Here is a 14642-nt window from a genome sequence, read left to right on the forward strand (position 1 = left end):
AGACCAGGCTGGAACTCAGAAATCCACCTGCCTCTGCCTCCCAAGTGCTGGGATTAAAGGCGTGCGCCACAACAGCCAGCAACATAGATGTTCTTAATACTAGCATCCTCTTTATTGAATGCATTAATACAGTCTCCACTTTACTTAGGCATACACACTGAACTAATGTTGTACTTGTTCAAAACAATGTTAAACAGTATTATAGAATTATATAACTTTGCTCAATGCCGACTACTTAAAGTACCCAAATGGGTAAAGTCAGTTACTTTAGCAGCTACAGTGAGCCTTGCTTATAATCTTAGTACTCCAAAGAACACGGTAAGAATGGGAAGTCTCAGTGGCCTCGCCACACAGCGCTTGCCCACCTGGGAACGGTCACTCACTTTGACATGGGCTTGTTGCCGCTGTCCTCTTTTGCCTTCCTTCCTTCTTCTACAGGCTTGAGGTTCAACAACGGAGTCACTTCGGCATTGCCATAAACAGCAAAGGTGATTGCGGCGGTGCCATTTTCTTCATCTATCTCTTCAATCTCCGCTTCATAACACCTGTAAAGATATCATGGCTGTAAGCAGGTGAGTAAAGATTTAGTACTCAGCCTACAAGACTTATACTGCACTGACACAATTAGCATGGCTCTAAAATAAATTTCTCAATCAATAATGGCCCTTTTGGCAAAAATACATGAACGGTTTAAAGTTAGGCACCTGGTATCAAAAGTCCTAATTTAAATTTTACCAGAAAAATCTCTTACACATCTGCTCACTGTACTAAATCTTGAAGAAAAGCTAATTCCTAAATGATTCATTTCAATGTATGCACTTGAGTGCAATGACAATACCAGCCATTTATTTTTTGAGAAAACAATTCACATCATTTGAAAACTGTCATTCATCTTTCTTTCCTTTAGAAGCCAACCACTCTTCTCCCCAAACTTAAACTAAACCTAAAATTAAGCTGTGTTAATGGCAACCACCCAAGAATTACCCTAGTTTCATAAATCACCTTACCTACACAGATTAAGATGGAGTAGTCCAAACTGAACAGCAGCATCTTACCATTGTATCTTATTAACTCATGTACAGTTAGAGGGTGGCTCTACACTTACTGTCCGTCTTCACTCCACACGGCCATGCACTTGTCCCCAACTTTCCATGAATGAGTGGGCTGAGCAGAAGCAAAACTGTCTGAGCTTGCAAGCGTCTCCGAAGGCTGAGTTGACAGAAGGTCTTTGGTCAGTTCTATTACTTCCTAAAAAAGAAAACAAAAGCCATAACATTTGTAATTTAATACTGTCAACTACTTTCTTTTGCTTTTTAATAATTCTTATATTACAAAACAGTTATGAACGTTACATGTGCAGTTCTTAGTGATATTGAGAATACTGTTTCTATGTCCATATAGAGACTAAGGAACATCATATACTAATAAATAGTGATTTAAACCTGTACAGGCATCTTCAAGTTAACTGTAAATACTATTGGAAATAAAAGCAGACATGTCTCAGCCACATCTGACTTCTAAATGCCTTTTGTGACTGAATAAATTTCTCTACAGATGAGAAATAAGACTGAATTTGATTCAAAGCCACTTTTACAACTACCATGTGTTATTTCATGCAACTACAGTTTTATAGGACATTACTTAGCAGAAATATTCAACTGTGTAGCCAATACACCTCTTCTACAAAGACCCAAACACCAGAAACAGTCTCATTAACACGCAAAGTTCCTACTTATATATATTTCTGCCCAAAATACTCAAAAACATAAACAAACTGGTAATTTTTCATCCCATTTAAGTGAGAACCATCAAGTTAGATTTAAAATAGCTTACACCTACTTATCAGGCACAGTAGCACAGCCTCATCTTAAAGAAAAAAAAGAAACCACACAGGCAGAGAGTGCCTCTGTGTGTGGCAGTTATATTTCTAATTCAGGCTTCTGTGTATGAGTTTGATTCAGTGGTGTATTAGGAATAGTTTAGAACTCGACAAGTAATATAAACAGGTACTTAACTACTTATCTGCTATTTTCTTAGTCTAATGAAGATGTACATTGTCCATTATCTAATTTCCCAAGAACTTGCCTACTGGTTTCCCACAAAGTTGCATTTAAAACATCTTATTCTATGTTTGGGGACAAATATAGCAAAATAAAACTTTTACTCAGTTTCTTCCGGCACACACTGAGGTTTTGTAATGGTTGCTTTGGTTCAGTAACCAAGAAAAGTTTATTACCTCTCCTAAAGATTCTAAATCTTCCCGGCTACTTCTGAAAAACTAGTATTTGTACCTTAAAAATAAATAAATAAATAAATAAATAAATACCCGGAGAAGGGTCAGCTTTGTGAATCAAAACAGAACAAAACAAACTAGACTTAAGTTGAAAATTTAATTAAAAAAAAAAAAAAACCTCTAAGTTTTGCCAAGTAGACACCATTTTCCCCCTTTTCTAAGTCATAGAAGGCTATGCATAGCTTTATATCATTAGTTCTACAACACTAAGGACTGAACCAAGGGTCTTGGGCAAACCAGCAAGTGCCCCAATACTGTCAAACCTACAGCCCTCAAATATTTTTTAATTAAACAATTCTACGTAAATAAAGCAGGAGAGTTTCCTACAATATAATAATTTAACCAATTTTGTTCTGCTAAGTACCTTCAGAGCCAGGAATACAAACTGATAGGCTTCGATCAGGAACCCAGTCTTTATCACTAAATATCTGTATCTCCTTCCTTCCTGGGACCATGTAGTTAAAACACAAATATGCAGTCCATAAGAAGTCTCAGATTTACCTTCTCTTATATGACAGAATATTTCCCCACCACATTCATAACAAAACACATTCAAAGAAAAGAGTCCTGAAAAGCTGTGCATAATTTTCAAAGCTCTGTGCCAGGGTGACCCTTCTTGTAAACAACAAAATCTAGAGAATTTTCTCCTGATGTCCTATAACTGTCATCTTACACGTCCCTCCCAGTAATTTATGAAGAACCTTCTTAATTTTAATCTTCACATGTGTATATGGAGCAAAGTATTAGAAAAACTACTTTACGTATGAGGGAGTTCTTGAAGGTACATACCATTAATTACTTTTCCTCCCCCAAGTCTGAGTTCTGAAACTGCTCCTTCATTGACAGATGGGCAGCAGTTACAGTAATCGGCAATTCCAGGAAGCATCAGATGTTGTGATCTACATATCAGCAGGTCAAAGGGGGTGCACTCAAGCACTCTGCTTACTGAAGGAAGGCGTTTCGGGGATGCAGAGAGCCACTGTAATATATGAGACAAGTGACTTGACCCCTGCCTCCTTTAGAACCAGTTTATTCAGCAATACAGCCCAATAAATTGACTATTTTTGTGATTACTATAGACTGCCCAGGGAACTAATGAGCTAGCTAGCCTGATTTTACTATACCTACTTTCTTTCCTAGGTCCAAAAAAAAAAAAAAAAAATGCAGTTAGAACTTCAAAAGATTAATTTGTTGCCTGAATTTATTATTCTGTATGAAAGACAGAAACATTGAAACCTTACTGGGAAAATAAACACAAGGTATTAGAAGCCATTATGATGATGCTCCCTTTAAAAAAAGCAGAATCCGCAAGCTGAATAATCAATCTAATCCGACAGGATTTAAATAATAGTGGATATATCCATATCCCCCAAAGGAGTGAGCAGGTGGGTGAAGGTGAGACCCACACTGAAACATAAGTCACTATTCTAAATGCAAACAACTAGGTCAGGAACATATATTCAAATACTTTCTGTAATTTTACCTTAAGAAATGATTTCCTTCTCCCAATAGTTTTACGTTCAAACCATACCTTGTAATCAAAACCAAACTTCTCATAGTAAGAGAAAAAATAATGAGGATTGGCCATTTACAGTATTCTATACCGCCACTGCTTAAGGCGTTCTTATGCTGGAGCCTGTAAATCTACATCACCCAATACTTAATCAGCTGTAGTTACTTAAAACAAAAAAAATTAAGAATTAGCTCCTCGGCCACCCTAGCCGTGTTTTAGTTATCCAGTGTTTACTTGTAGCTAGTGGCTATGGCATGAACAGCAAACACAGATGATGCTCACCATCACAGAAGCAAGCTCTACCACACACTGCTGTTCTAACTGGCTATGCAAGAGACCTTGTAAACGAAGGACTTCAAAGTCATTACTGCTTTGCTTCTTTTTTAATTGAAACTAGTTCTCAGTGTCACCTTGGCTGGCCTGGAAGTCTTCGTAGCCCAGGTTGGCCTCAAACACATAGAGATTTGCCAACTACCTCCGCCTGACTTGCTTTTTTGTGTATTGTTGACTTTATTTTTCAGTGCTGGGAATTGAACCATAGGGCCTTGTGTATTCTAAGTAGTTTTATCTCCGGCCTCCAGATCATTATTAACTGAGGCCCAGGTAAGCCTTTTAGGTAAAAACTGTGTCTACCATAAGGGTTTCTTCCTATCATACTTTCAATTATAGATTACATATCAAGATAGCTAACTCCATACTCCACAGATAATTTACCCTGGAAACGTTTAGAAAGACCTAATAGTAATATTGTTTGAAACTAGGCTCCCAACTCCCCCTCTACCATTTCTACTTTCCACTCCCAGGAAGTACAGACAAGTTATTTTTCTTCTTCAAACAAAACAAACTTTAAGTTGGCAGAGGTAGATGAGGCGGGTTGGTTTGTTTCTGTCACTTCACCTTCATGTACACTCATGGTCCAGGTGAACAAATCAAATGAGCAGGCAGAAAACAAACACTGGGTTATTGCTCAGGGTTTACAGAAGATCTGGGAGTGGGAGAAATGTTTCCTAAACTTCTCTAATGAATGGCACATGCACTCCAAAGGTTTCTAAACACTGTAGAACAGTATTAGTCAAAATAAAATTATCCTTCATTATTTTGTTTTTAACATATACTTTATTCTAAGTCTACTCACTTTAAATTACAGGTAAGATCTTTCAGAATCCCAAATGTATTAAGCCCAAAAATAAAAGTTGGAAATTTTTGTGTTTGTGTGTCCGTGTCCTTTTTGAAATAGGGTCTTACTATCTAGCCCTGGATGGCCTGGAACTTAAGAGATCTGCCTAGCTCTTAAGATTAGAGGCATGCATACACAGCTGGCAAAATCTAATGTTATTAATGGTCATCAAGAAGAGAAAGAGAAGCCGGGCATGGTGGTGCACGACTTTAATCCCAGCACTTGGGAGGCAGACGCAGGCGGATTTCTGAGTTCAAGGCCAGCCTGGTCTACAGAGTGAGTACCAGGACAGCCAGGGCTACACAAAGAAACCTTGTCTCGAAAAACCGAAAGAAAAAAAAAAAGAAGAGAAGAGAAAGAGAATGACTGTTTAGATGGGATATAGAATAAGCAAGAAATCATCAAAACACCCTGAAAACTGCTGAAGTATCAGGTTCAGAATTTGAAGGACATTCTTAGGATCAAAGTTTTCATATATAATATTTACAAATTATATATGGTACTTTTCTTAACCTGGTGTTCTGAAAAGCAACAGGTATTTAAGTTTGTCCTGAAACCCCAGGTCATGTCCTTAGATGTTTTGTTCTTCCTAAACTTTGCATGAAAAGTTTAACTACTCAACAACTACAAAACCCAGCCTTAAATTCAAATGCCTACATAACATCCATGCAGAATTATCTCTTAACACATTTTCATCATGTGTTTTAAATAAAAGTATATACCCCATTAGCTTTGAAAAATAAGGCTGAATTTCAATTTCAGATAATTTTGTGTCATAAAAAGGATCTTAGTCAGAATGTATATTCCTTCCTTAATAGTGTTACCTTTTGAACTAAGTTTTCTTGTCAAGTCTTTTAAAACAAAAGCTTATTCCGTTGCAAGGTTTCTTCTCATGAAATCCTGTAAGTACACACAAGATTTACAAAACCAAGTGTTTTGTTCATTCTGATGCACACCAAATGGAGAAACTAATTTTAGAAGCCTCAGTACCTGTATATATACATACATATATACAAGTGCGAGCACCTTCCTCACAGATGCATTGAGTGCCTATGCGTTTTGAATGCATAATTTGAAAAAGACAAATATTCTTTTCAAATAACATTAACTACAAGTGTCCACCTATACTTACTTGCAAATCCTTCTTCAGTTTCAGTAGATCTTCATTTTCTCCATTTCCAGAAAGAGCAGCTTCTACTTGCTGGAGTTGAGCTTTGTAGCTAGCCAACTGTTTTGCTAGATCCTCTGACATCTGAGGAAAATGAAGGCCCATAAAGCGAGTCAAATATCAAATTAAAAAAAAAAAAAAAAACTTTCGCTGACCTGCCTAATTTAAATCACTCTTGCTACAAAATTCAAGTTTCGCTCATCACCATTTTTACTTTATTCAGATTTAACCAGTCCACAAACTTCAAGGCAGTTCAATTCTGAAGACTGCAAACATGTCTGGTAACTTCTACACAAAAAGATCTCCCCCACCCCCCAAAAAAAACTCACGCTATTAAAAAAGAGAGAAAGAAAACGGCTTTTTCTTTAACTAGCATAGGAAGGCAGTGTATGTCAACAAAGACTGCGACCTACTTCTCAAAAGCTGAGAAAGTCAAAAAATCAGAGAAGTGAGCTCGGACGGGCTGTCCCGGTCGGAGGAAACGTTTTTCGGTTAACTACTACCCCGTAGGCGTTCCTCGCCCTTCCCCACCGTCCGACTGAGGGTGGAGGTCGCCGCTCGGCGCGCTAACCCTTCCTCCACAGAGCTCATCCGAGAAACCCGCAGCTCGGCGTCGCCAGGGGCCGCGAAGCCCCTCAGGGCGCCCGCAGGGCAAACATACGGGTCCTCGGAGGCCACGTCCGGGACATTCCGGCCACCGGAAGCCTGGAACCCCGGCCAGCACGCCGGAGCCCCGTCCACAGCTCCCACCAGGGGACGCAAACCCTCCGCGTCCATGGAAACCGCCTCGGCCCGCAACCTCACGGAGGCTTCCCCGGGACGGCCACGTTCGCCGCCTCGGCCCGGAAGCCCCCACGCAGGCCGCTGCCTCCCCACACTGCCCGGGCCGGGCCGGCGCCCTGGCTTCGGGCCTCCGCCTCCACTCGAGCCCGAGGCCCGCGGCGGCCTGACTCGCCCTCCGGGGCTCGTTACCTTGGGCGGGGCTGGGGTCGGGACGGCGGGCAGGGGTCGGGGAGGCGAGGCGAGGCGAGCGGCGGCACGGGCGGCTGCAGCCGGGAAGGCTCTCCGCCGCGACGAGCCTCGGTCGAGAACGGAGAGAGTCCGCCGGCGAGGGGGAGGGGAGAGGAGCCGGCCTCAGGCAGGAGGAAAGAGACAAGGCGGGGGAGATCTCGCGAGACCCACGGACTCTCGTGGATAAAATGGCGCCCGGGTCACGTGACCCCCGCCGCCCTCTCAGCGGCCCGCGATTGCGGCCTCGGAAGGCGGAGCGGGTGTGGTCTGACGGGCAGGAAGTGACGTGTCGGGGCCGCGCCGGGGGGCAGAGGGCAGGTTCGTGGTACGTCACTTCCGCCTCGCGCCGGGAGCGGCGAGGGGCTCTCTGTCGTGGGTGTTGTCCTCGGGTTCCCTGGGGCGTAAACTCGCGAGCCTTTCTGCCCAGCCCGGATGAGATTTAGTACCGGGAACGGGCTGGGAGTGATGGCGGGTGCCTTGCGTCCCACAGGGAGGCAGATGGCGGGCGGATCTGAGTCTGAGCCCGTATAGCGAGTCCCAGGCCAGCCAAGGCGAGCGCCTGAAGTCAGGAGAAGGGAAGGGTTTTTTTGTTGTGTAGAAAATAAATATAAGCAGGGCGTGGTGGCGCACGCCTTTAATCCCAGCACTCGGGAGGCAGAGGCAGGCGGATTTCTGAGTTCGAGGCCAGCCAGAGCTATACAGATAAACTCTTGTCTCGAAAAACCAAAAACTAAATAAATAAATAAATAAATAAATATAGCCAATAATGATAGAGTGGTAGAAGTGGAACGGTGACCATTTGAGGTGCTTAGCGACCCATGGTCGCTAAAAGTCATGCGGTGAAAGAAAATAGAGAAGGGGACGTTGTTTCCAGACGAGGCGTCCTAAGTGGGAAACATCCTGTCCCACAGAGGATAAACAGTTACAGTGAAAAGTTGGCGATCAACTTCAGCATCACTAGTTGTGGGACAACCTTAATTTATGCATCTCTTAACCGAGTGACTGTCACCTCTGAGGAAGTATAATCAGGTCTTTCAGTTTAAAGGAAATAATAAGAATAGCTTGTTGAATGGCCGTGAGGAAAGAACCACCCATCCAGAAAGTGCGAAGTTCTTTTGACTTAAATAATTCAAGTAATGTAATTTTAATGAGAAATACCGCCCTTTGTCTTGGCCATTGAACACTTGCTTAGAGGTGTTTCCAGCCACCAGGGGGTGGGGGAGCAGATTTGGAGAGGTTAAAGACACACCACTTACAGTTTGAGCTCTCTGTGTGTGCAGTTTGATGCTAGCTCACAACAAACTACTTCAGCCATCATGTCCTTGGCCTACTGCCTCTGCCCTGCCATTATAGACTCACTCCGGAACCATAAGCTAAAATAAAATCGTTCAGCTGCCTTGGTCATGGTGTTTTATCACGGCAACAAAAAAGGAAACAATGCTATGAAAAGGAGTAAGGACTGTTTTGGATTAGAATATTTAAAAGATGGGCACGGTGGTGCCTGTGTGTAGTCTCGGTATGTTGAGCCAGGAAATGTTCTTGAGCACCACCACCACCACCACCACCCCCCAAAAAAGCCACTAGGGAGCTGAATCTGATGCAAGGTTCTTTTGTTCAAGCTCAAGCTTGAGGGCAAGGGTGCCCGCCCAGTTTTAGGAACGCATTTATAGAGGCGAGAAAGAACTACCTATCCGGTGTAGATGTAATTGGGGGGCCATTATGGCCTGTAACATAAATGGCTGGTGCTGGGAACCAAACCATACACTTCATTTCTGCTTTCCTCTTGATTGGTGGTTGTTGGGAAATGAAGTACTGGGAGCAGGGTTGTAGATTTGTTGGGGAATAACCTGGAAACTGGTGTCGGATATAGGTTTTGTTGGGAGGTAACCTGGAAACTGGTGTTAGGCACAGGACTTGGGGTGGGGGGTGGGGAGAGGTAGCCTGGAAACTGGTGCTAGGTACTGGCCTGTTAGTTTACTTGAGTTTAATCTTAGGTCAGGCTCTCTAAGATGGAGTCTGAACCCAGAAGATTTGGTCTCTCAAGTACACCAGAGGCAGAGGTAGGAGAATCAACTGAAGTTTAAAAAGTGCCTGGACTGGTGTATTTCAGGCCTTCCAGGTCTAATAGCAAGTGCCTATCTCAAGATCCAAACAAGCAAAAGGAGAAATAATAATGAGGTGTGTAAATGTTGATTGGGTCTAGTCACAGAACTTATAGTCTCTATATAGTAAGGGAATTTGTTATGATGACTTACAGTCTGTAGTTCAATACCCAACAATAGTCAGCTGTGAATGGAAGTCTAAGGATCTAGTAGTTGCTCAATCCCACAAGGCTAGTAGATTCCAACAGATGTGCTGACAAGTAAATGCAAGAAGGAAAGAAATGTGAATCTTCCTTCTTCCAGTGTCCTTATGTAGGTCTCCAGTAGAAGGTGTGGCCCAGATTAGAGTTGTATACCACCACGCCTGGATCTGGGACTTGTTCTTTTCCAGAAGCTGACCTTCAACTCAGAGATCTCCTTGCCTTAGTCTCCTGGGATTTATAGCCACTATGCGTCAAGATCTCCAAGCCAAGATCCAGATCAGAAACTTGTATTTTCCCAGCCTCAAGATCTAGATAACAGGTGAGCCTTTCGATTCTGGGTTGTAGTTCATTCCAGATATAAGCAAGCTAACAACCAGGAATAACCATTACAATCTTAATTTTTAAAAATAGGGCTATAAAAATTGTGGACAATCCAGGCAGTGGTGGCACATACCTTTAATCCCAGCACTCAGGAGGCAGAGGCAGTGGATTTCTGTGAATTCAAGACCAGCCTAGTCTATAGAGTGAGTTCTAGGACAGTCAGGACACACAGAAACCCTGTCTCAAAAAACCAAAATAATAATAATAATTATTGTCAGGCTGGTGATACTGACACAGAGGTAGTGTGGTAGTTTGCTTACTGACAAGCAGCCTAGCACCAACTCCAGGGACACACACACAGGTAGAGAAACTGGAACATAGACAGTATTAGATGATGCTAGGAGTTAATATTTTATGATGCTAAATTGCTAGTTTTATTAGGTATAAAATGTGTCTTATAGCTACCTTAGGGAAAGGCCCATGCTTAGATATTTAGGGATACCTTCAAGTGGTGTGGTCAAAATGCTATATGGCATAGCTGGGTGTGGTACCACATGTCTATAATCCCAACACTTGGCGAAGTTATGAGAATAAGGAAATCCAGGCCAGCCTTAGGTATGTGATTCAAAATTAGCCTAGGCTACATGATACTCTCAAACAACAAAAATTATGTAAAATATTGACACAACTCATATGTCATGCATATATATGCATATATATCATGCATATATATATGCATGTATGAGTGTTCACATGAAACTTAAAAAGCAAACTGCTTACAGATACTGAATTTAATGGAGAATGTGTAACAGTTCATGGTACTAACCTCTTAATTCCCTGTAATTTCATTTTGGTAATTTTCAGAATGAAAATATGGAAAAATTATTTATAGCCTGGCAGAATAGATTTTGAATGGTTTCATGCCTGTGTGCGTGTATATGCACATGTATATGTGTGTGCATTCTCAAGCCCCAAAAGACCACCAAGGAGCCAACTCCAATGCAGTCACAGTAGGGTCTCTCATTCAAGCTCCAGTTCTGGCTCACTCGTCGCAGACCCTGTCACAGCAGGACCAGAGGGTGAAGCAGCCTTGAGCCCTCAGTGGGACAAGGTTTTATAAGAAATGTGGAGCGAGTGAGAGGGGCTCCAGCCTGGCAAGCATCTCATTGAATGACTATTGTAAGCCAAGAGGTGGGTGCTCCGAAGCAAAACCATGAACAATCACAAAGGGTCTGAAAGTACATTGCAAACAATCAGACTAATCTTGATTGGCTGTTGCTAGGAAGTAGCTAGGGAGGAACTCTGGGGTACGGGCCAAGGACAAGCCATGGGGTCCTTCCTGGTACTTGGGTGTAGCTTGGGTTCAGCTGCAAGTCAAGCACTCAGGCTCTTTCTGTTTTAAGGTGGAGTAGGTTTGCCCCTCCCATGTGTCCATGTGCACATGTGCTGGCAACTATGGGAGGAGAGTGAAGGAGAACACTGGGAGATTGCCTGGTAAGTACAGACAGAAGGTGAGAGTACAAATACATATGTGGTCCTCAGAAACAAAGGACAGCAGAAGGGTGGACCAGACCTCAGGGGAGCCATGGCGGTGAAGGCAGTGGGCACTCGGAGCCCTTTGAAGGCTAGGTAGAAAAGTGTGAATACTTAGTAGAAGGAATTATTTAGGATGGTCTCTGCTTTTATTTTTTTAGCTTTTATTTTATATGTACAAGTGTTCTGCCTACAAGTGTCTGTACCACATGAATGCAGTGCTCACAAATGCCGAAAGGGCATGGGACCTTCTGGGACTGGAGTTACAGATGGTTGTAGGCCATCTTGTGAGTGCTGGGAATCAAAGCCCAGTACTCCAGGAGAGCAATCAGTGCTCCTAACCACTGAGCCATCTCTCCACCTCCTTAAAATGTCTTTCTTTTTTTTTTTTTTTAAGATTTATTTATTATGGGCTGGTGAGATGGCTCAGTGGGTAAGAACACCCGACTACTCTTCCGAAGGTCCAGAGTTCAAATCCCAGCAACCACACGATGGCTCACAGCTATCCGTAATGACATCTGATACCCTCTTCTGGAGTGTCTGAAGACAGCTACAGTGTACTTACATATCAGAAGAGGGTATCAGATTTTGTTACGGATGGTTGTGAGCCACCATGTGGTTGCTGGAATCTGAACTCAGAACCTTCGGAAGAACAGTCAGTGCTCTTAACTGCTGAGCCATCTCTCCAGCCCTTAAAATGTCTTTAAAAGTGGACTTACTAGTGCTGAAGGGATGGCTTAGTCTGCAGTTAAGAGCACTGGATGGTTTTCCAGAGGACCCAGGTTCAATTCCCAGCAACCACATGGCAACTCACAACTGTCTGTAACTCCAGTGTCAGGGGATCTCATACTCTCACATTGACATACATGCAAGTAAAACACTAGTGCACATAAAACCAAATAAAAGAAGAAGAAAGCGGAGTTACTGTACTCCTTTGCAGCACAGCTCCTGAGGGTATCCTCTTACCTGGAAATAGAGGGCACACTTACGATCCAGATCTTGTGGCTGAAAGATACAAGCTTTTGACCCAGGTCTTGAGGAATAGTGACCATGAAAAGCTTAGGCCCAGGCAAGGTGATACACACCTTTAATCCCAGGAGACAAAGGCAAGCAGACTTCTGAGTTCAAGGCCAGTCTGGGACAGAGCAAGTTCTAGGTGAAGAAAGCTTAGGTCCAGGTATGGTGGTGATACATGCCATTAATCCTAGTATTCAGGAGACAGAGCTATACAGATCTCTAAGTTCAAGTCTGTCCACAGAGCAAGTTCCAGGACAGCCAAGCTCAGTGAAGGAGTTGGTGATAATACAGTAGAACAATGGGGTCAGTGTTCCAGCGCCAGCAAGCAGCAGACTAAGCTGCTTCAGCCACGCGGCTGGCTCTCTTGTCTTTTGAGTCAAGGGGCTAAGGTCACAAAATGCTGATTCATGGACCAAACAAAAGGGAACCTGGAGTGAAGGATTGGATTGAGATGCAATTCCTAAGGAAGCAGCTTATGCAAAACAAGAGACTGGGGGGTAGTGTGCAAGAGAGAGCTATCTACAAAGAGAATCAGCTTGCATCCATCACAGACTCCAAGTCATTTCTTCCGCAGCTCCCAAACCTCTTTCTCCAGACCCTCTCTCCCAAGCTGAAGCTGGTCCTCAGTATATATGGTTGGGGGCTGGGGGTCACTACAAGAGGAACTGTATTAGGAAGGTTGAGAGCCACTGTACTAAGCAACCCCTCAAGATAATAGAAAGACCTTAGCAACTCTTATATTTGCAAAAATCAAAATGAGCTTTACAGTTTCACACTTTCAAGACCAGTAGCCCTTAATTTGATGTGGCCATATTTAGCCATTTTAGCTGAAAACAATTGATGCATTAATATTCAAAACTTCCACTAGGTGGCAGTCAGGATCCAGGCTTCATCTGATACCTGATTTTTTTTTTTTTTTTTTTTTAATGATGGCACTGGTAGAAACTTTCCCAAAGGGAAGTCTGGGGGGAAGATGCAGGAAGGAAAAAAATAAATGAGCATACTAACCATGGCTAGTACTAATAAAAGTGAGTAACGAAATAAATGAAGGATTGCACATGTCTGCAGTCAGCCCTGACTGCAGTCTATTACAGATTACAGATTGTTGTTGTGATTTTTCAATGTGCTTGATGAATTCTTTCATTAAACCATTGTGGTGGTGTGACTATGCCTAGCCCAGAGAGTGGCACTATTAGAAGGTGTGGCCTTGTTGGAGTAAGTGTGTCACTGTGGGTGTGGGCTTTAGATCCCTCATCCTAGCTGCCTGGAAAGGAGTCCCCTCATAGCAGCCTTCTGATGAAGATGGAGAACTCTCAGCTCTGCCTGCACCATGCCTGCCTGGATGCTGCCATGCTTCTGCCTTGATGATACTGGACTGAATCTCTGAACCTGTAAGCCTGCCCAAACTAATTGTAGTTTCTTTGGTCATGGTATCTGTTCACAACAGTAAAACCCTAACTAAGAGAACCACTAAACCTTCAGACCACCATATATGGGTCACAGCTTTGTCTTGTTAAAATATACATAGGACGAGTGGCTCACTTTGAGACCCTAGTCCATTTAACAGATAGTTTCATTGTACCATTCTCATCTTCTGTAACCACTGCTCCTGAGAGGTTCTTTGTGGTCCTGATGGGCTTTTCACTCAGAGTTCTGTTTCAGGTCATTGGAGAGTGAGCCCTGGAGGGTGAGGGGTGACAGTTGCTCTGGGAGCCCTAAGCAATCCCATAGGAGGACCTCTAGCTCTGGGGTAGCCCTCCTCCACTCCTCATCCATCAGCCAGTTAATGGACTGCTCCTGCGAAGAGCCAGTGCTCCTGCTGCTAAGAAACTCAAGCCATTTACTCTGAAGGAGAATGTGGGCAGTAGACCATAGTCGCCACAGGAAGCAAGACAGTTTCACATTAGAACCGAGCTTGGTGTGATGGTTTGTATATGCTCTGCCCAGGGAGTGGCACCATTAGAAGGTGTGACCTTGTTGAAGTAGGTGTGTCACTGTGGGTGCAGGCTTTAAGACCCTCATCCTAGCTGCCTGGAAGTCAGTATTCTGTTAGCAGCCTTCTGATGAAGATGGAGAACTCTCGGCTCCTCCTGCATCATACCTGCCTGGATGCTGCCATGCTTCCACCTTGATGATAATGGACTGAACCTGTGAACCTGTAAGCCAGGCCCAGTTAAATGTTGTCTTTATAAGAAGAGCTCTTGGAGAGGGGCGTGGTGGCGCACGCCTTTAATCCCAGCACTCGGGAGGCAGAGGCAGGTGGATTTCTGAGTTTGAGGCCAGCCTGGTCTACAAAGTGAGTTC

General features: G+C 43.4%; 1 protein-coding gene across 3 annotated transcripts in view; it reads right to left on the bottom strand.

The window, feature by feature from the left end:
- Positions 1-7339, bottom strand: part of Smndc1 (survival motor neuron domain containing 1) — a 12300-nt gene extending 4961 nt beyond the window's left edge. Inside the window, exons 1-4 of one of the 3 annotated variants that reach the window (XM_029546438.1) lie at positions 6116-6156; positions 3083-3272; positions 1106-1248; positions 384-545 (exon numbers count right to left, since the gene is read on the bottom strand). In XM_029546438.1, the coding sequence (XP_029402298.1) occupies positions 384-545; positions 1106-1248; positions 3083-3085 (308 nt within the window). In that variant the 5' untranslated portion in view covers positions 3086-3272; positions 6116-6156. Of the gene's footprint in view, positions 1-383; positions 546-1105; positions 1249-3082; positions 3273-6115; positions 6236-6564; positions 6825-7123 lie in introns of those variants that run through there. The other 2 variants (XM_021200859.2, XM_029546435.1) reach the window with 2 other exon arrangements.
- Positions 7340-14642: the final 7303 nt, after the last annotated feature.

This window comes from Mus pahari, chromosome 1 (assembly GCF_900095145.1).
Source record: "Mus pahari chromosome 1, PAHARI_EIJ_v1.1, whole genome shotgun sequence".
NCBI lineage: Eukaryota > Metazoa > Chordata > Mammalia > Rodentia > Muridae > Mus > Mus pahari.